The sequence below is a fragment of the Tinamus guttatus genome, unplaced genomic scaffold (assembly GCF_059628265.1).
Source record: "Tinamus guttatus ecotype Peru unplaced genomic scaffold, ASM5962826v1 Tinamus_guttatus_pri_ptg000211l, whole genome shotgun sequence".
Classification (NCBI taxonomy): Eukaryota; Metazoa; Chordata; class Aves; order Tinamiformes; family Tinamidae; genus Tinamus; species Tinamus guttatus.
The window spans coordinates 6,339,658-6,360,454 of record NW_028288745.1 but is presented as its reverse complement, the minus strand read 5'-3'; the positions used below and the strand labels follow the sequence as shown (position 1 = coordinate 6,360,454).

The window sequence follows — 20,797 nt, the reverse complement described above, 5'->3', positions numbered from 1 at the left end:
AAAGCTCCTCTGAGCAGAGAGGCTGCTTCAAATACAAGCAGAAGCCAAAGGGGTAATGGGAACTCCTCAAAAAAAAAAAAAAAAAAAAAAAAAAAAGTCATTTGCTGTGTTGTATTTGCCCATTTCAGAGCAGCTCCACTCAGGAGAGGCTGCAGATTAAAGGTATCAGTTGTGAGCAGGGCAGCAGCTGTGATAGTAAGGGGGTTTCTTCTGCCTCAAGTTGCTTTATACATGTATGAAATGCTGCAACCAAATCTCATTAAAAAAACTGGAAATGAAGAGGTCAGAGCACACGTCCAGTTGTGGGATCCATGCAGTACAAAATCTGGTTTGGATGCCAAAGACTTGTGAGCACTGTCACAGAAATATTAATAAACCCATTTAACATTACAAAGAAGTAATTTCTTAAACATCATATATTCCACAAATTTTTTTTTTTTTTTTGCTTACAGATAGATTTTTGCCCTTCACATTTCATATGTAATTCTGCCATACCTAATGCTTATTTTCAGAGAAATCGCCTCACCCGTTACTGCATCTCCTCCAGGATCATAGTTAAAATTGAAGTTGCATTGTGTAGGATTTTCAGATGCAGCCGTCAGTTGTTTTCCAGAACACAAGAACATCCAATCACACACATCCACAGATACTCACTTTGCTGCATGAAGCAAGACTCCCCAAACATCCCAGATGTTGAACATTTGTCATTTAGCGCTAAAACCATACACAAACTCACTGGAATTGCAAAGACCATGCCTCTCAAAGACCAACTAATTGTTTCAGTTACTAAGATACAGGGTTCTAAATCTAATGGTTATAGTCACATATTTCAAGCTTCAAATGAACTGGGGTGCTCCTGATGCAGCAAGGGTAAAGGCAAAGCCAAATTCCCATGCGCTAATTTTGTTGGGAAATTTCATAAAAAGCTACATCCTTCCTTATCATAGTCTTCACAGTTTCCACGGCATGATCTTACACTTGCCATTGAGATAAAGAAAAAAATTAAAAATTAAGCTACCTTTGTTCTCCTTTCCTTTCCAAGGCTCTATCTGTTTTTTCACAGCTGTGTCTGATCACAAGAACTGCCTCCAAGACTGTGACAACACTAAATAGTTACGTCCTTCCTGTACAAGAATAAAGATGACACATTAACTGCGCAAGGAGACTGCACTGGGATAACTCTTTCCCGAAGAGCTGCACTGAGCAACTGGAATCCACCAACTCTTCGGTGTCCTTCTTCCTGACATTTCAGCAAAAAGCAGTAATTCAATAATGGTGCAAAACAGGAAAAAAGACTGCCCAGTTAAGTTGCTACATTTCAGAAATTTAGTCTGAGAACAAATTAGTTTGCGCCAGAGAATCGGTCTTATGCTCCCATAATGGGATGGCTGCAGGTGACAGCCATCTTTTTCTTTTCCTCTTTATTAGCACACATGCTACATCCAAAAAGTGGCTCAGAACAGCCATGTCTTTCCTCACGAGTTCAGAGTTTGTATTTAGTCAAGACAAACATTTCTCCAATTTCACATCTAAACTACAACTTTTTTAAAGGTACACTGGTACTTTGCTTCCTTTTTTTCTGAAGGAAATCTGCACTCTCTTACAAAAAAGAGACACTGCTGATGCAGTGACTTTTTAAAAAAAGCTACCAACATTAGATGGGATGAAAGTGTGCGTTTTGAACATGGGACCCAGGAGGAAAATATCTAAATATTAAAGTGATATCACCCCCATGCAGTCTCGTTCTGCGCCCATTCTGACTACTCTAGGACTATAAATACTTTGTTATACACACAAATTCACAAGCTTCTTTTACGAGTACCATTTTTCCCCTTTGTTGAGCAGAGAAAATGAGTTTGCAGTCTTGCTGTTGAGCCTCCTGATTTTTAGCACGTTATTTCTTGGATCCTACCAGTGGTCTAAAATGGATACTCAACTAAACACCTTTTGTTGGGGCTCTTCAGAAAGCTATCCTGTGGCTTAGTTCATTATTGTTCAGACTTGTAAATGGTGATGAAAAAGCTAAGGGTTTATGTTACTTTTGTAGATTTCACTCAACTTTAAATAGTATTCTGCAAGAACTCAAGTTAGATCGAGGATGGGAAACTTTGTGGTATCAGTGAAAAGCCTCCCTCCTAGTCCTTCCCAGTAAAAGAGTTGCCTCACTTGATTCTTACTCTCAGACAATGGCATCATACAAGTGTGCTTCTTTTACATCTAATTTAATGTAAAGCCACAGTTTGGTAAGTCTTTTCAGTTCTAATGGGCTTAGAAGTCAAGAGTCACATTTGCAACAAAGATTTATCTTTTACTATAATTGAAGAAATTTTAAAATCAGTATTCAAGTCAATTTAGATTTAAACACACAAACAGGCTTCTTTGATTATATAAATTTCTAAGTTCCTTCTCCCTCTCTAAATGAGCCACTTCATCAGCTGGGAGACCACACAAGAGAATGAAAACATGTTAGTATACATCTCAATACATTGCAAGTTTTATGACTAAACAGAATGATCTTCCACCACTCAATGCATGGATAAGGCTTGACAATCATTAACTTCTGTAAATTTCTATTAGAATAATACAGTCAACTCACAAAATCCTACCAAGATTTGACAATTGGAACGGCTACACCGGGGAAAAAAAAAAAAAAAAAAAGTGTAAAGCACAAGTCTTTGGCTCTCCTTTAAAGAAAAACAGCAGTTTACCATGTTTATACAGATCCCCCGTTTGCCTACCAGTAGGGGCAATATCACATTTGTGCATCACTGAGTAATAACACCATTAGAAAAGGCAACTTCACAGAAGTTATTGGCTAAGCGAATTCATTTGAATGCTCTGTTTTGAGGCAGCAAGCTGTCACTGTTACACAATCAGGGAGGGAGAGTGGGCAAGCCACAGAAGGAGAGAAAGGAAAGTATGGACAAACAGGAGAAAATATGGCTCCAAAGAAACCAGACAGCAAAGAAATTGAGAAGAAAGGGGATAGATAACAGTGCTACAAGTCTGAAAAGTGCTCAGAGCTAAAAGCAAAGTCCTGCTCTACAATGGCTATGAGAGTGTAAGAGAAGCATGGAAGAAATAACCTAGATTTCTTCTACTGAGAAGAGGCAACAGAATCACAGGAAAAGGAAGGAAAACAACAGAACTAAACATTTCCATACTGACCAAATCACTGCTTGACTTCTTAAAACTTAGCTTACTACTAGCTGAAACTTCCCATCTTTAGGGTTTTGTCCACTGCTGGAGCTGAAGCTCTGCTGTCAGCAGGTGCTCCAAATTGTGCACTGCATTAAGAAACAGACCCTGCCTCCCAAATGATGCAGCAGTGCCCTAACAGCACTGCTTCTGCTCAAGGTGAAGAAAGGGACCAAGTCAGTTTCCAGCCAAGACCAATTTCGCTGTACAACCAGGGCAATGACAGGAGACGAGAATCAATGTAGCAGTATAGAGGCACTCCAGAATGTTTTATTCTCTGGTAACCTGCTCTAGCCATCACTGCTTCTACAGTTCATGGAGCAACCTCTTCTGACTTCTGCTAGCATGGTTTTCCACAAAAAGGGAAGTTTTAGGTGCAACTTCCATATAAACTTAAAAACATGTGCCATAGCTTGCTATCTGACTTGTTTAATCAATTAAACTCCTCTAAAGACATAGAAGAGCAGGGGAAAAAAAATCAATATTGTTTGTAGATATTAGAAACTATTTAACAAGCCAAACTACAACACTGGGCAAACAGGACATTAACCTAGACGCACTGCACAAGGACACTATATACAAAGTACAGCACAGAGAAAGCTGGACAAAAAAGGAAAAAAACCTAACATCTCCTTTTCAATCCACAGCTTTTAGGAGCCATCACCATGCACAGGCCAGTAAAGGAAGTCTGTATAGCTCTTCAGGTAGAGCTCCTCCCCTGAAGAAAGAAGCAAAAGCTGGGAACGGGAGTAATTTCAGATCTGTAAAGGAAGCTAACTGACAAAATAGATAACAGGTACAATCCTGTGCCCCTCCAGATTTCCTTCCTAGTGTTGAAAATAAATCTAGAGTTTCAGACGTACCATAGCCCTATCCAAAAATTTTATTTACGTAAAGAAAGGCAAGAACATCTACATTTCTGGGTTTGTGCTCCCAAATAGAATATTGCGCTAATTATCTCAACTAAAATGAACTTCCTATGTTAAGACAAAAACAGTAAGAAGACATGAACTAAAAATCCTGAAGAGAAGGCTGACCTGATGGTGGTGCTCTGTGCTTAAGGAAAGGAGAACACAGCACAGGGTCCTGGCTCAGGTCACCAGTGAGCATGCTGCTGGGGAACATGCTAAAAATCATCATGCCCTACACAGAGAAGGGAGGAACAGACCTGACAGGCTCTAAACTGCATCAGCCTAGTTCTTCTCAGCTCGGAGGAGAGCAGCTGTGATGCTAGGTCTCAAGTAGGAGATATGGATGGATGGGGGTGGGGTGGAGAAGAAGCTACTCCAGCGCAAAGATGACTCTCCGCCAAAAATTAAGAGGAAAAGAAAACAAGCAAGCTTCAAAACGACTTCTCTTCGCAGTTCAGAGACTAAAGTTTGACTAAGTGAAACAAACCCGTGCAAAGACGTATGGAGGATGGGGGTGCCTGCTGAAAAATGCCTTTATCTTCATTCAGTGCTTCTACCTCCCAGACATTTTATCACAACAGCTGCGCTCATGCGAAAAAATTCTTAAAACATACCCAATATATATACAGATATAACTATGTATATATGTATATATATATTTATATATAAATTTTTATTTAAATAAAAAAGAAAGCTCGAATCCCAAGCCAATATGTGTATCAAATCCTTGACCAGCCAGGTCTGTAGGGCATAATCAAATTCAATGTGAAATATTATATAAACGCGGTGCCTTGACTGGGCAAATTAAATAATTGCTACTCAAAAGAGTCTTCTGTTTGGACTCTCCTACTGGTAGGCAATAGTGGGACTGTATCCCCTCCCACCCCCCATTTTGCTGTATTTAACAGTATGATGAATGCAAAGCTTAGCCCAAGGTTGCTATGACCTCAGCAGGAGTTAAGGTTAAGAAAAACTAAAAACCAAGAAAATTATTAACTCTTGCTTTACCCAACCAAAGCAATGCAGTAATTTATTACATAACCAGTGCTTTCTGATTTAGTAGTCAATACAGAAATGAGAATGGGCCAAGAAGGTGTAGAGGGAGCAGCACTTGCAAAGAAAAAAAAAAAAATCTATCTCCACAGAATTCTTCATTTAGAGGGCCTCAACCCAAGGCATGTAGAAACAGTCAAAAAATGTGCAGCAAAAAATCTTTAACTTGAACTTTTAAGGAAAGAGATCTAGAGAGGCTTACAGCTTCTGTAGCTTTTGCTTACAGAGCATCTACTTGAGGCAGCAGCACACTTGATTTATCAAAATTTGGCTGTCAGTGCTTCTAACCACTTCTGCCAGGATCACTACTGCAACTTAAGTAGTAGTTTTGAGGCCATTTCCCTCCATGAAAGAGAATCACTGGCTTCAGGTAGGATTCAGTGCATCTGCAACAGACATGCTGCAAAACAATGGTTTGAGACACTGAGTTCCCATAAATACACACCCTGACTAGCATCACCTTTCCAAAAGGAAACTTTCTATTGCCTCACTTTCTCCTCTGTTTTTGTCAGATTACCTATGCTGATGCATATAAATCAAGAGTCACCGCTTCCTTTAGTAAAAGGTCTTCAATAGCATCACATTAAATAGCTACAGAAGAAATTATGATGGTTTTAATAACAATAGTTATGAAGGAAAAAAAAAACTGTGGCAGAAGTTGCAAGAGTTTTCACACACAAAAGAACTGTTTCAAAGGCAGAGAGCTTAGTAAGTCCCATTGCATCAGCTTAATTGTATGGACTTTGGATAAGGTTGTTTTAAAGGCCTGGCAAAGGAATAACAAGCAAACAGTACAGAACCTAATATGGTTCAGCAAGCTCATCTACAACAACTTCACGTGCTTGTGCTTTCTCTGCTTCCTGTTTCTCAAGTTTGCCTTGCCATGCTGCCCATCTTGGCTGATTTGCTAAGCCTCTACCACCAGACCCAGCTCACCAGCTTCTGAACAAACCATGGTTGGTCTACTTCAGTTTGCACTCTGCCAATTTATTTCCAACAGAAAACAGGCCAGCAACTTTCAAATAAGGTAACACACATGTTGGACAATTGTTTGTTATCCGTTTTAATCACATGTGCTGTGTTGGGGTATATGCTACGGACTGTACTTGTACTGAAAAAGATTCTACTACTTGTAGTTTAAGTTTAAATTATTTAAGCAATCGGATTTATATACAAGTCACATTTTAGACGCAAGGGGAGGAATTGATTTGAGAATGACATCTGCTGCATGTCTTTTGACGCTACGGTTCATAGCTACTCCCCATTCCTCCTTCCTTGTTCCCTTTTTAATCAGACAAGGAAGTGGCCAGGCTGCTTTAACTGTTGAATAATTAAGATGATTAAAACAAGTTATGCACTGGGTATGTAATAATACCAAAATAAAAGAAAAAACTACTTCATTAAGATCATACAATTAATCAAACAGAGTATATATATAATATCTTTTTTTTTAAGCCCTGGGATCCAAGGCGTCTGAAGTTATTAAAATAAAGTTCATTCACAGAACAAAAACAAATTTAATTTGAATCGCTTGCAGATACTGCTAATTTTCATTTTTTTAATTAAAAAATGCGTTAATGTGAACTATGTGCAGGATTTGTTTCTAGTAGTTGTGTTTGTGCACATTGCCTCTGGATCTGCTGCTCTGCTACTGCTGTTGCTTCTGCGTTTCTTCAATCAGCCCTGGAAAAAAATACATGATGGAAGCTAACAGCACCCCAGCAAAAGAAACTCTGGGGTATGCTGGCCTCACTTCAGGGAGCAGATGTGGGTGTAACTCCTGCTCTCTGGGAGTCATGGTTGTCTCCTCCGCCCTCCGGGTCCTCCGACAGGCTCAGAGACGATGTCTTGTTTGACAGAAGGCTGATGTTCTCTTGTGTCAAGGCTGATCCATTTGGAACATCACTGCTGAAAGACAGTAGCCAAGAAAAAAAGTGGGTGGGTATTTTTCACTATTTTTATTACACAGATGACAGGGACTTGAGTATTAGTTGCTGCAGTGTTTGAAGTAGTTGTGAACTGGTCAAGTCATGCCTTGTAAAATGAATATATTATTTACAATGCTGCAGGTGCTTCCCAGGAAGAGAAGAAATAAAATAAGAACAAAAGCAACAAGAATGTTTTAGCATTCTTGATTGGTTAGATTTTACTAGATGTTTCAGTATATTACATAAAACAAGTTTACTTCTGCAGCATTTGAGCCCTCCTGTCAAAATATTAATCTGAGTATTGACAGATGTTTTAGGCATCCTACAGTGGTTGTTGTGCAGACTTCCAGCATCCCTAGCCCCTAGCTTATTTCAACTGGCTTTCTTAAATGCAAGTTTAAACCCATCCCAACACCTACAGGATCAAAAGTCACTGCCTACAAATCAAAGTGAACTTTGCTCCAAAGCTTCACACTCTCACAGGCAATATCCACATCAGTCATTGGCAGGGTGGAATAACCTTCCTCTCATTTGAAAAGTTACCGTTCTTTGAAGCTACAACAGCAGACCATCTCTCTTCTGTTTATTTCCTCGATTTTTCCTTACTAAACACCCAGCATTAACTAGATAAACTTTCTGTTTGGCAGATATGACAGCTCTTCTGTTCTACTCATTAATACCTAGTTTCATTCTACTCCCCAGCTCAAGGGGATTTTATCCCCAATTCATGTGTACCCCTAATTCACAGCACTATAAAAACTTGCTTTACATAACCCTTTCCTAATAGGAGCTCCCACAGATGAAAATGTGAAGGAGTATTATTCATATGCCAGAGCCACCCCGATTTAGGTACACTCCAGTATGAGTAACAAGATGACAAGAACCGTAAGGAACTCCATGTCACCTGAATGTCAGTGCGAGGTCCTCAGCTGGAACCTTGCTTTGCGGTTCTAATTGTCCATTTTCTGTCTGCTTAGTGGTGCCCAGTTTGTTTTTTATATCCAGTGAAGACTGGCTCTCCTGTAGAGAAAAGAAAAAAAAAATTCAGTGCTAAGAATTTAGGACTTTGTTCTTTGAGATCAGTGACAAGAGCCTGAAAACTGGCATTACACAGTGTAGCCAACAAAAGCCATGAGACGAGACTCAGTAAAATATGCTCATCCTCTCAGGATACAGTGTTTCCCAAAAGGAAGTTAAGCCAACGATTCTTGTAACAACAAGCAGAGACCACAGACTTTAACAGCACATAAACTAGCACACTGCCCCCAGAGAAAGTGTTTTCTCTATTAAAGCAATTTACACAATTCATAGTGACCTAGGAGACAATTCAGTTTTCAATCTCGCTTTCTTTGTTTGTTTCTTGATTTTTTGTTTTAAAAGGGCTATAAAATAATAGAAGTGTATCTTCCAGCAGCTAAAATTCAAAGTCTTTCTACAGAAGGATCTGGAGGTTTTGCTGAATGAAGCGGTGGGGAGGGAAACAGATGACTTGAGCTGTGGTCAACCAGTAGAGCGCCTTTTGCCAGGGCACGATGGCTGCCAGCAGCTCCGCAGCTCTCCACTCCACCTCTCTGTCTCCCAGCCCCATGGCACTCACCATGCTCAGCTCACGGGTTCTCTTCCCAATTTCCCTTTCCACCTGGTGTAGCTCCAAGCTCAGCTGCTCACTTGAGATCATCCCAGGCCACTTGGGAGGTGGGGGTGGGGGCTGTGGCTGGCCTGCCAGGGTAGTCGCCTCCCTCTGCAACAGCAGCCTGTTACTAACAGCCTAAATACATAAAGCCAAGCACATACACAACTGAGCACACAACACCAAGCACAAAAAAGGGCATAAGTCCAGAGTATTGCTGATCTGCAAAACCAAGGCCTTCGCCCTCTTGGCTTAACGAGGTCCCAATTGAAATCATTTCCAAAGCAACTGTAAATGTTTTTTTACATTCACAAGTCCTTTTTAGTAAAAAGTGTTAAATACTTTTCACTGTAACAAATTTGTATGGGTTTTCCTCATAGACCTTTCCCTTAGTAAAATTAAGGTAAGGTATAGTGCATCAACAAAAACAACTCTTTTTTGTGCAAGCTTTTTTTTGAACAAAAGTTAACAGCAGATAAGCAAATCCACTGCCTGGAACTTAGAAAGGAAGTTTTACAGTAGTAAGTTTTAATCAAATCTCTACAATACACTTCAGTATCATTATAAAGTATAAGAAATGAGGACATCAATATGCAGCTCTCCGCTGTCCCGGAACAGGAAGCACAGGAATAGAGAAGCTCAAGTGACTACGGTTGCTTACAAGTTGCCCAAGTCTGCACATTAACCCCCAAACACTGACCAATGAAACTGGGCTTGCTAATAAGTTTATGGCTCTATCCACCTCAAGCTCCCTGCGAGATTATTGCCCCTGCACCAGAGATAAAGAGTCAGCTCAGCTCCTGATGTCATTTAATTTACACATTTGGTATGTTAAAGCAAACTAACCCAAATTAAAGTTAGATCAAAATACAGAAGGCTGTATCCCAGGGCAGCTTAAGAACTTAGTGCACAAGTAGTTCAACTATCTGTTATGGGAGTAGCAAACTTGGAAGGGGGCTTAGTGGTAGCCACATCAGTTACTCCAGAAATCTGGTGTTGTCAAGGAATCGGCCCCACAAGGAAGAACATGCAAACTGGGGGTTTAAACACAGAGTACCCACTATCTGCTACTGCCAGCAGGAGAAATGTCTGCCAGGTCTGCAAGTACAAATGCTTATGTAGTTGAGAAGAAACAAAAGAATATAATTCCTTATGCTCAAACTTTGATTTATGCAATCAGAACATTGTAATTGCTAAATGAACAAGGCCTCTTGGTTTTTGAGTGTTTAGCTCTGTCTGAGCACAAAAACTAAATTTAAAGCTGCTGTTATTCAAAATAACTGCCTAGCTTTAACAGATCCAAATTATGCTAAATCGAGGTTCAGAACTCAACTACTTGGGGTTTAACACTGACAACCACCACAGTAATGAAAAGGAGAGGCAGGCCACTTGGGTTTTGAAACTTTGCAATACTCCTCCATTATGGCAAAGGCAGACGTGCAAAATTTAAAACACAGTTTCTCCTCTTGCTCCTAAAGAAGAACATAAATTATGTTTCAAGTAACTGCAAACACATACAACTTGCAATTGCTGTTGCATTTTAAAAATTGTGAACTCTTATGACAAATCTACAACCCCTCCTTTGTAACACAAGTTCTCAGGTGACTAGAGCTTCAGTAGAAGCTGCTATTCACTATTTATAGTAATTCTTTCTGAGAAAATTATCTGAAGAGTTGCTAAGGCATTCACAACAAATATCTTTCATATCTACTTGCTTTATTTCTTGGGGCTTGTACTATTTAGGAAGAAAAGGGCATAAACAAGCCATACATGACACAGATGAGAGACTTAAGCTTTGGAACACAGTATCAGGCATTTTCAGAGGCAGTAAGCCAAGATGAACAGATTATATCTACCCAAAGAAAGTTTGTCTCTGAGTTTGAGTGAAAAAAAGAGAGAGAGAAAGCAAGCAAGCATGAATGAGCACACAGTACAGATAAACAAGCTAACACCATGTTGTAACTTGAAATGCAGGTAAGTTTCTGCTACTAAATAGAGAGGAATACACCCATGCCATAGTCCTGATGCCTGGCTGCACAAAATTAAGAGTTATTACTGAATTTCATTATAATCATAGAAGAATGATCACCACATGAAAGGTGGCCTTACTAGCTTCATCTCTCTCCCTATTTTTCACTGCTTTTCCAAGACATTTGTACCAACCTCTAGTCCTCGCATTTGTGTCTGCTGGCTGATCTGATGGTCTACTTGCTGCAGCTCCATCCGCAGTTGCTGTTCCCGCTCAGCTGAGGGTAACTGCTTCCCATGACCAGCCACATCTGACATGGACAGTCTTTCCCTTGGGGATCAGAAAAACAATTAAAGTAAATCAACACAAAAATCAAAGCAGGTAAAGGCATTTCACCAAAAGGTTTCACTAAAGTTGGCAATGAAGTAACTAGACAAAAAGAAAGACAAGAGAAAAGAAAAAAAAACAAACAAAAACAACAGAGACCCACATCCACAAATATTCCTCCTACCTGTCATTGAAACGTCCCTGAGAAGGTATATTTTGATGAGGAGAGTATGGGGAGGCACCCCAGCCACCATGAGTTCCATAAGGACTGTAGTCTACAAGGGAACAGAGAAAAAATGATGTTGCAGTGCTACAGAACTATCTTTTAAGTAAATTCAAGCAATACACAGAACTGAATATACATTAAAACATAACCACGAGAATCAGCTCTCTCCAGGACTAAGGGATCCTAGCATTTCTTCCACTGAAGTAAAGAACACGAAAATACAACCTGTGCAGGCAGTCCTATTGCATAATGCACAACTCCTGTATGTACAGTAAGTTTTGCTACAGTCTCTCTCAGAAAAGAAAGCAAAAATACACAAAGAACTCACACACTCAGCTTTTAAAATTAGATGTGCTGTTATACTAGAGGTGTGACTACTGTAACAAATAACCCTCAATTTACTGCCTTTGCTTGAGAATAAAACAAAACAAGGGTCATTAAATTTGCAGGAGCAACTACTTATAAACTACTATGAGTGCAGTACAGTACTTTCTGTTATGAGGTTCTGCTATTTTATACATGTAAAAGCAGTAATTCTCCAGATTTTACTACAGTAAATTTACCAGAAGTGTTACATTGGAGGGACTATCAGAACAAAAATAACTTTACAGGACACACACACATACACACACAAACACACCACAACAGCAAGCTGCAACATCTAGGCCTAGGCATCATACCTGAAATGATAGATTTGGTGGAAGCTCCCTGAACCGCCATGGCCTGCATGGGACCAGAACTCTGGTACATTGCTTTGGAGGTACGAGAGATAGCCCCAAATCTTGACACAGTTGGTCGGTCTCCAAATGGAATAAGATCATCATCACCAGTCTCTGCTGCCCTTCTCTGCATGTCCAATCGCTGGTCACGCATAGCTTTACTATCTACGTTCTAGACAAGAGAGGAAAGAGACCATCAATAACAATCTGGAGAGCGCAAAAAGCCCTGCTTTTAGGATAAACTGGTACCAGTATGAATAGCTCTTGCTTGCATTCCCATTCCCTTCATCCTTCAAGTGATCTTTCTGCTCTGTAGTTCATAAGCAACTCCACTGCCAGAGCCAAAGCCTTTTACTGGTCCACCTGAGTGAGATGGCTGCTGCCAGCACCACTTGAAACAGCCTATGAATAACTGCTGCAAAGGCAGCAGCTAAGAAGAAACTAGGGCACAAATTTTAATTAGACAGAAGGATAAAAAACACTAGAATAACTCTGAAATAATGTCAAAGAGGATATTAGTAGGCACCACCAAGGAACACCCTCGCGTTTCAAAATCCAAAGACAATTCCTCTGAAATCCACAAGATAAGGCCCATATCATCTAGAAGATTGCAGATGATTCACTTAAGAATTTAGTATAGCACTTAGTCAGATGTTTCTTTAAGCAGCAATACAATTCATCCTGGTTTCTAGCTCACACTCAAACTTGAAAAGCTTAAAGAGCCAGCATATGAGTAAATGAGAGGTTCTCTCTCTGTTCTGTATTACTTGATCAGCTATGACTTCTTGGCAAAATATAACAATCATAAAGGAAAAAGAGGCACACAGGAAACAGACTTGAGTTAGGAAGACTTAAGTCAATTGCTTTAAACTTATTTAGAAGAAACAGACTGTCTTAGAGACTTTTGTCTCAAAAGAGAAATAGAGGCTTTGTTAAAAGATAGGGAAGCTACTGCAGAAAGTCACCTGGACTGAGAAACTTCAAAGGAGGAGTCAAATGGTTGTTTCCATGAATAAAAAGAGGAGCTCCCTGCCCCCAGGGCAAACCCCCCTTCCTGCCCTCCATTCAGACCTACATATACAGGAACAGTTGTTATATCCACACACACACACAAAAAAAACACTCTAGAGATAAAGAGTTAATAACAAATGGCTATTAACAATCAGTAACAAATTAAACAGGAAAGCTGTATTATCCTTTGACTGCCAGCAAATTTAACACTAAAAATTGTCAAAATTGAGTAACACTTTGTTAAAAGTAGTCAAATAGTAGAAGAGAGCAATGTACGACAAAGGAGCAAGAGGGGGTACTACATGAATAGCACTGGCTAACATTTTAAAAATAGCTTGTGTACAGTGAAAATTGAAATAAAGCTCTGTGCAAGTCTCCAGTAAGGATAATAATTGCTGAAAACAAAAGCAAGCTGAGCAAAATTAAGCTGGTGAAAAGAGAAGTCACAGTTGAGCTGGAGGCTCAACACAAGAAATTTAAGCATGCTGAAGTCGAGACACACTAGGCACCTTCGGCTCTGGATTTCTTAAATGACAATAAAATTCACTGAGAGTAGGAGCAAAGCACAAACCTGCAGTGTCATTTGCATGAACTCCACAGTGATGCACTCTCAAATGATACAACCCTTATCCTAAGAAAAGGAAGCTCATATGAACAATAGAAAGGATGAATGGATTAATTTGCCATCTGTGAAGAATGTCTGCTGAGATCTTTTCTCCCTGGGAGGAGACAACTGAATAGCAGCAGTTTATCTGAAACACAGCTCTGATGCAGAGGAAGTGCTTTGTTCAGCAATGAAAAAGGCTTTTTCTTCAGCTCCAAGGGAGGCATCTTCAGCACACCAGATAACCTTTCCTAACTGATTAGGATTTTTGTGCAGTTTCCTAGCACAAAACACTTCAGACTTGTTTACTGGATCCCTAAATTTCTGGAGGTGTCACTGGGACAACAAAAGCTAATTCCATGTTTAACCTCCACATTTCTGCAGGTTGGCTGTGACAGTGTCATTACTCAAGGCAAACACATTGTGCAAGGAAGACAGCAAATGGATAAAACCAAACCACCTTCTAAAGCTGCCAATGAAATGCTTTTTCAGTCTTTCCTTGCTCCTCTTTTTTCTATGAGAAAGCCTCCTTTTTGCTCTTATTTCATGCCTACTTATGAGTTCTAAAAGGAAAGCCATTCAGTTGCATCTAATTCCAATAAAACAGAGAGGAAAACAGGGAAGCCAGCCTATGAGCTAAGAGGAGAAGATGGACAGAAAAATTCTATGATTAAGTGGTTGCACCAGGGGAGCACCTGTACTAGTGAAAGAACCTGTGTATGGAAGGATGAGAAGTATAGAAAAACAAGAAAAGAAACACACCTGCACAGAGGTAGGAGTATTAAGTTTAAAAGCAAAAACACTCCACACACTTGCTAATACCACCCCACTTCAGTGCAACACACTTGGGCTAAAATACAAGCGCTGTAGTCATCCTGGAGAACAACCCCTAGTCCTGAGCAAGTCCCACCAACGCGAGTTTTTCCACTCTGTTCCCCTTATCAACTCGTACCGCCATTTCCACGCTCCTTGCTGCCACAACATCTTTGGGTTTTGCATCTTTGGTTCCAATGTAGGAGCCGATGGTGTCACATGACCAGGGAGAGTACTGGCTATAGTCGTTTCCTTTATATTTCCCAGCTACCTTCAGGTCTTCATCCAAGTACTGTACGAAAACAAAAATCTGGTTCTGTAAGTAAGGGGAAAAAGCAACTTTACAGCCACTACCTCTTAGTTCAAAAAACAGCTAACTTGAAAAATTAAATTCTGCTGGTGTTTTTCTTCTGGATACATCACTGTTGAGAGTTGGGCTGCAGCAAACAAAGTATTCTCCTCACCTGGCTATACTTCCCATACTCATTGTTCACTTGTCCAGTAGGAAAGTGATATTTTGACCTTCGTTAAAAGAGTAAAGCTCAATCACACTATTACTTAATTCTAATCATATGTATAGTAAATGAAGTAAAACCAAGTGACCAAGAAGATTATTTCTATTAATAACTGTTTAACCTAGCATTTGGTCACACCAAAACTAGATAGTTTAAGATCAGCAGTGAGTCAGAGAACCGGCTTCAGAGACTGCAGATTGAGCTACAGGGTTTTCTCCCCTGTGAGGGTGCACCAAACTTCTCTGAAGAATTTGTCACCACTGCTGCTTTTCTAACTTTGTCATCTTCACCTAACAACATAAGCAAACTATTTGCTAGCCAAGTTTGCCAACCAGATCTCTATGATCAGAGTATGCTTACCTCCTCTGAATGGAAAGGATGAGGCAAGGTTGGTGAAGGCGCAAAAGGAGGGGGAGAAATCACCTTCCTCTCCTCTAGCTGAGCCATGATCTCCTTCCTTCGGCGGTGAAGTTCATCCAGGCTGGGATGAGGCTAAGATGAAGACAAAAATGTGTTACAAGGCCCCTGAAGTTTAAAAATAAAAAATAAAAATAAATAAAAAAATCTGTTTCATAGTAGGAACTAGTGTTCCTACACTGGCCAAAATTCTTCAGTTCAATAACTCCCCAATGGTAGGGAATATAATTTGCCCCAAATTGATTAGATGCCAAAACTACCCCAGTGTTTCTTTGAAACATTAAAACATCACTTGAAAACTTTAAAACATTAATGTTTTACTCACAGGTAGCTTAACATGACTACATGTTCCAACATGGCAAAGTGCCTACTGAAATACTACACATGTGCCAACATGACAAGTCCTAGTTTTAGTCATATGACAACAGCAGCAGTAAAACTTCATCAATCTTAACCTAGTCTCAGTTAGTGTGGATATACCTCACTAAAGAATTAAACCCATCACAAATATGATAAGCTCAAAACTGATGAGGTTAAGAGTTAAATGAAAAAAAATCTTTTGAGAAGACGCTTCCTAGGACTAGCATTTTGATTCAGAGCCTTCAATCTGACACCAGCTATGTAAGCTTAACCATGCTACAGCACCCATTTCCAGCTGGTGACTTACTGAAACAAATTTGGATTCTTCCGCTATGGTGACTCTTCACTTTGTACTTGGAACGTCTTGTCCCTCTAGAAAGGATTGCATGTGGCAACCATAAAACCACCCCTCATACTTTTAATGGCTCCCAAAACAACAACACCTAACTGCAGAAACATTCCATTTACTCAAGTAATTAATACTTTCCATCAAGAAGAGCTACAAAAGTACATTATGAAATCCGTACTCTGTGGCATGGAGGTCTGATCTGACTGAGATGTGGAGCCATGGAGCAATAACCCTCCACTTGCTGGTATCTGTCCCTGGATTCAGGTATGTAGGAGGGTACAGCTGCCTGTGGAATTTCAATTGGTACCGGGTTTCCTCGGACAATTTCCTCTTGCTGATATGGCTGGACAGGGGGATAGACGCGACGGGTGTCGTAGTGAGGTGGATATATGGGCTGCCCCATAGGAGGGTACTGCTGCGGCTGCGTGTACTGCGGGCTCACCACACGGTCCTGAAGGTAAGTTGGGTAATGGTCTAAATAAGGTGGACCAGGCTCAGGAGCTGATGGAGGAGGTCGGACAAAGCGAGACATGCACTGTGAAGACTGAGTAGGATAGTAAACTCCTGAAATGAAAAGGGTCAAAGCAATGAACAAAATGCAGAAAGTGATTGTGACAACTGTTCACAAAAGTACAGCTTCCAGTATTCCAGTCTGCAGGTATCCTAAGTGTTATCAATTACTTGACATTTATTGCTTGTCTCTGTCTAAATGATATTTAGAAGGAAAATTTAACCAAAGCAAATTTTTAAGAACAGGTGAATCTAAAGTCCAACAGTTTAATTCACTAAACTAGAAACTAAAAAGGAGCAAAGCTTAGAATAGGAGCTTCTCTAGGAGAAGAGGCAAGGCTGAGCCCACTCTGAGTGCCAGAGCAGTACTGCTTTACTCTGTTTCATTGGGATCATGCACAGGCTAAAAATAACAACTGCTTGGCCTATTTGCTGTAGGGAGAACAACCACTAGGATGTTCCCCCAGATTCACATAAATACTTTAATCCAGACAAACCTTAACAGGCAAGGTTAGCCCACGCATCTGTGTCCACACATTTCAGTTGGGTTTTCCCCATTATATCAGCGCCAGTACATGCACAAAATATGGATTAATGATAATGTTAGCTAAAGATTTGTTCTATCTCTTGAACATTAAAAAAGTTTCAGTTCTTAACATACTTTCCAGAGCATCAAAGACTCCTGGAACCACATCTCCTAGTTACCCCAATGTTTCAGCAACTTATCTGTGCTTTTGGGATGATCTGATAACATGCATGGACATGTGCATACTGATAAGCGTGTCAAATTGCATACAACTCAGATCTTTTGCACACAAATTGCAGTAAAAGTCTTTTCTTCAGAATGTTTTACAACTTGTTTAAAATAGAACTTTAGATTTTTTAAAATATATTTTCCTTTATACTTCTTTCCCTTTCACATTGCTTGCATTTTATTTCAGTTCTCCCCCATTTTATGCTGTGATATGAATCATCCTCGATCTTGAACATTATATATTTCCTTTCAGTAAGCCCTTTCAGTATTTTCTCTCATTTGATCTCTAACTATTAATTTTTTTTTTTTTTTTTTTTTTTTTTTTTTTACAGCCAACCTTTATGTTTCAATTTTCTCTACCCATTATATGCATGTGCAGACATTGCTGAAGATGCTGAAGACTCAGAAACATCTCATTAAGGATATTAAGCAATTCTATCCCTCAGGCATAATCCCCTCTGACTAAGCATTATTTCCCTTCTGATGCAAATTGAATTAAGGGTTACCATTCACAATCTCTGATCTAGCTTGCTTTTCAGAAAAATTAGAGGACAGGCTTCCTATACTGGATGGGTTAAGCTTCTAACACAAGTGAGGAAAGTCTTCAGTCAAAACCAAAAGGAATGGCCAGCGGCAGCTCACCTTATCTGGCGATACTGCATTATAAGCTAAAGCGTATCCATCCAACACCCTGACATACCAATTCCCCATTTTATTGGGGCAAACACCTCATTAATGGCTGCAGTTGAAGGAGCATGCAGGAAAATACTAATATAATGGCCTAAGTACACAATAAGGCAGGAAGAAGTAACAAAACCACTATGACAATCAAAGACAATACAGAGAGCTTGGCCTCAAGCCTACCTTGCTGATAGGGTGCTGGCTCAAATGGAGGGGCAGCGCCTCTAGGATCTTGATAAAAGATATCTGCTTGCTGGTTATTATACAACTGGGAGCCTCGTGGTACAATTTGTAACTGCTTGGTGACTGACACCGAAGGTAAATCTGTTGGTGCCCGAGCAGGCCCAGGATGAGGGTTCACTGGTAAGGCAGAAATAGAGCTCTTGGAGACAGATTCCAACCTAAAAAAACAAAAATGGCATTGCCTATTAAGACACAATGTAATTTCCTATCATTTAAGACATTGTTCTTTGCCTACATTCTACTTTTCTAAAACCTGCATCACCTTCTCCAATTAAATAAGCCAGGAAGTCAGGCAGTTGAGCTTTAGTTTTCTATTCCACCATTTAGCCACTACAAAACAAAAAAAATGACTATGTTTCCTGTATAGAGATTTAGGTTTTAAAGTTTTTATATAGTTCTAGGTTTACTTGGCTTCTACTGCCCATTTACACACATGACACTATAAAGAGCATTTAGGAAGACCCGTACAATTCAGGTGGGGATCCTGGGGCACTGCTACTCAGGTGGTCCATCTTCCCTGGCTTCAGGGCTGTTTCGTAACTGGAGTCAGTCCCTCGGGAAATGAGCTGTGTCACGGTGCTGCCTGTTGACACAATTCCGTTTGGCAGGACAGAGGTTTTCCTGTTGGGCAAGTCCACTCCCCCTTCATCCGAGAGGATAGCTCCTGAAGGCAGGCCCACCTCATTCAGCTGGCCCAAAGAGGCACTCAGCGGTCTTCGGGGAACCAGACGCTTGTTCATTTTGCGAAATCTTAAAAAAAATTGAAATAAAATGTAAAAGCATTTTCAACTTTTTTTTATTTTTATTTTTTAAAAAAACCTACTATTAAAAGTTTGAAAACTTAATTCAAGTTTTCTGGAAATGTGAGCAATTTATTAATAATAAATTGTTGATAAGTATTTCAATCAGTGTGACAGATACTTTCTTCTAAGGATGACTGTTAATGATGAAGTACACCATGAAGTCAGAGATGAGCTTCCCACAGTAAATTTAAAACCTTATTTCCTGTATGTATATCCAAGACAGCTATAGGAAGAAAACCAAATCAAAAAACAGCAGTAAAAAAAAAAAAAAAAAAATCAAACTGTGTACTACTCTGTTCTATTCACAGACCAGTGACAAACTAAAGATAGAGAAAAAATGAACAGATTCCCTTTTGCATCATTAGTCCAATAATAACCCATACTTTTTGTACGTACGGTATCTTTTCAAACATAGGCTTTCAAGATTTAAGTACCTGTACCAATGCACACATTATGCTATTTGCATTGCTTGATATATAAAGTGATTTTGGAGATAAATTCAAAACACACTGTAGTCCCAGAAAAATCTAACCAGCTCTGGTAAGTCTGAGCAAACATGAGCCTCCTAATGTTCCACTGCAATCAGCAGACTGACAGTACTGGACCAGGGAAGAGAGTCGATTCCAGAGTTGAGGGTCCCTCACTAAGCACCCTGCCTTCAGTGGAGACAGCAGCACACGGGCAGGAAGGCGTTCACGCTAGCACGACTGCTTCCCACTGTTTGCACTGCACACCCAGAGGCGGTTTCCTATGCAAGAGGACTTCTAAAAGGTTGAATGGACTGAAGCCAAACTCCTAATAACATCTCACTTGGCTTATCAGCTGTTAACAGAGGAGGGACTGTAGGGAATGGGACTGCAGGGAATGAAAACAGAGGAGCTATATTATTAATATCATAATGTAGGAGCAAAGTGTTGTTCTTTCAAAGCATCAGACAATTAAGTGTAATCTTGCTACACAGATCGGGGTTGTTCATCTTTAAGGTGAACAGCACAGGAGCAGGCTGTCCAGAGAGTTTGTCTCCATGCCCGGAAACACTCAAAAGCTCTCTGGACACCATCCTAGGCAGCCTGCTCCAGGTGACCCTGCTTGAGCAGGGAGCTTGGCCTAGATCATCTTCAGAGGTACATCCCCATCTCATTCATTCTATGAAGGGTTTGTAGGTGAGAAGGATCTTCCTTGAGCTATACCCCTGGAGCCACTAGTGCATTGATGAGCTTTTTATCAACACACCAATTTTATGCCAGGATTAATTTGTATCCAAATAGCCAAACTGTAAGTTTAAACTACATAGTGCTGAGAAAAAGTCACAGGAACACTTTAATAGGGGGAAAAAGGGATGGGGCATTGCCACAGGAGGAGCACTTCAGTAAAGACAGCCCATGACTTTGGAAGAACACTACTCAGAAGTTATTCTGGCAACAGCCACACAAGTCAGTTGTGCTTAGCAGGACACAGGCTGCCAAGTAAAACCCCTGGCCATGAGCAGAAGCGAGCCAACAGCAGCTCACAAAGCTGAACTCAGTTCATTTTAAGAATCTCACTAATGCCCAAACAGCCCATTTTCTCCTTGCAGAGGGGTAGTAGGGCACTGAGAAGCCACAGCTGTTTTTGCTTGCCAATTACCTCTGAACATCTCCCTCCCACCAGGTCTCTCAGGCTTGCAGCACCTGATGGCTACTGACCCCACGAGGACTTGCACACAACTTGCAGCATGAGGAGGGCTGCCCATTTACATAGGACACAACTGTCTGTCCAAGAAACCTAAGTGCATGT

The 20,797-nt window shown here is 40.3% G+C and overlaps 1 protein-coding gene across 2 annotated transcripts in view; it reads right to left on the bottom strand.

Moving 5' to 3' along the window:
• Positions 1-6,659: 6,659 nt before the first annotated feature.
• RC3H1 (ring finger and CCCH-type domains 1) overlaps positions 6,660-20,797 on the bottom strand; it is a 30,526-nt gene continuing 16,388 nt past the window's right edge. The window contains exons 9-19 of one of the 2 annotated variants that reach the window (XM_088524509.1): positions 18,687-18,968; positions 18,159-18,376; positions 16,209-16,594; positions 15,265-15,396; positions 14,529-14,699; positions 11,923-12,133; positions 11,201-11,291; positions 10,884-11,019; positions 8,688-8,858; positions 7,995-8,110; positions 6,660-7,070 (exon numbers count right to left, since the gene is read on the bottom strand). In XM_088524509.1, the coding sequence (XP_088380635.1) occupies positions 6,917-7,070; positions 7,995-8,110; positions 8,688-8,858; positions 10,884-11,019; positions 11,201-11,291; positions 11,923-12,133; positions 14,529-14,699; positions 15,265-15,396; positions 16,209-16,594; positions 18,159-18,376; positions 18,687-18,968 (2,068 nt within the window). In that variant the 3' untranslated portion in view covers positions 6,660-6,916. The remainder of the gene's footprint in view (positions 7,071-7,994; positions 8,111-8,687; positions 8,859-10,883; positions 11,020-11,200; positions 11,292-11,922; positions 12,134-14,528; positions 14,700-15,264; positions 15,397-16,208; positions 16,595-18,158; positions 18,377-18,686; positions 18,969-20,797) is intronic. The other variant, XM_010213351.2, reaches the window with a different exon arrangement.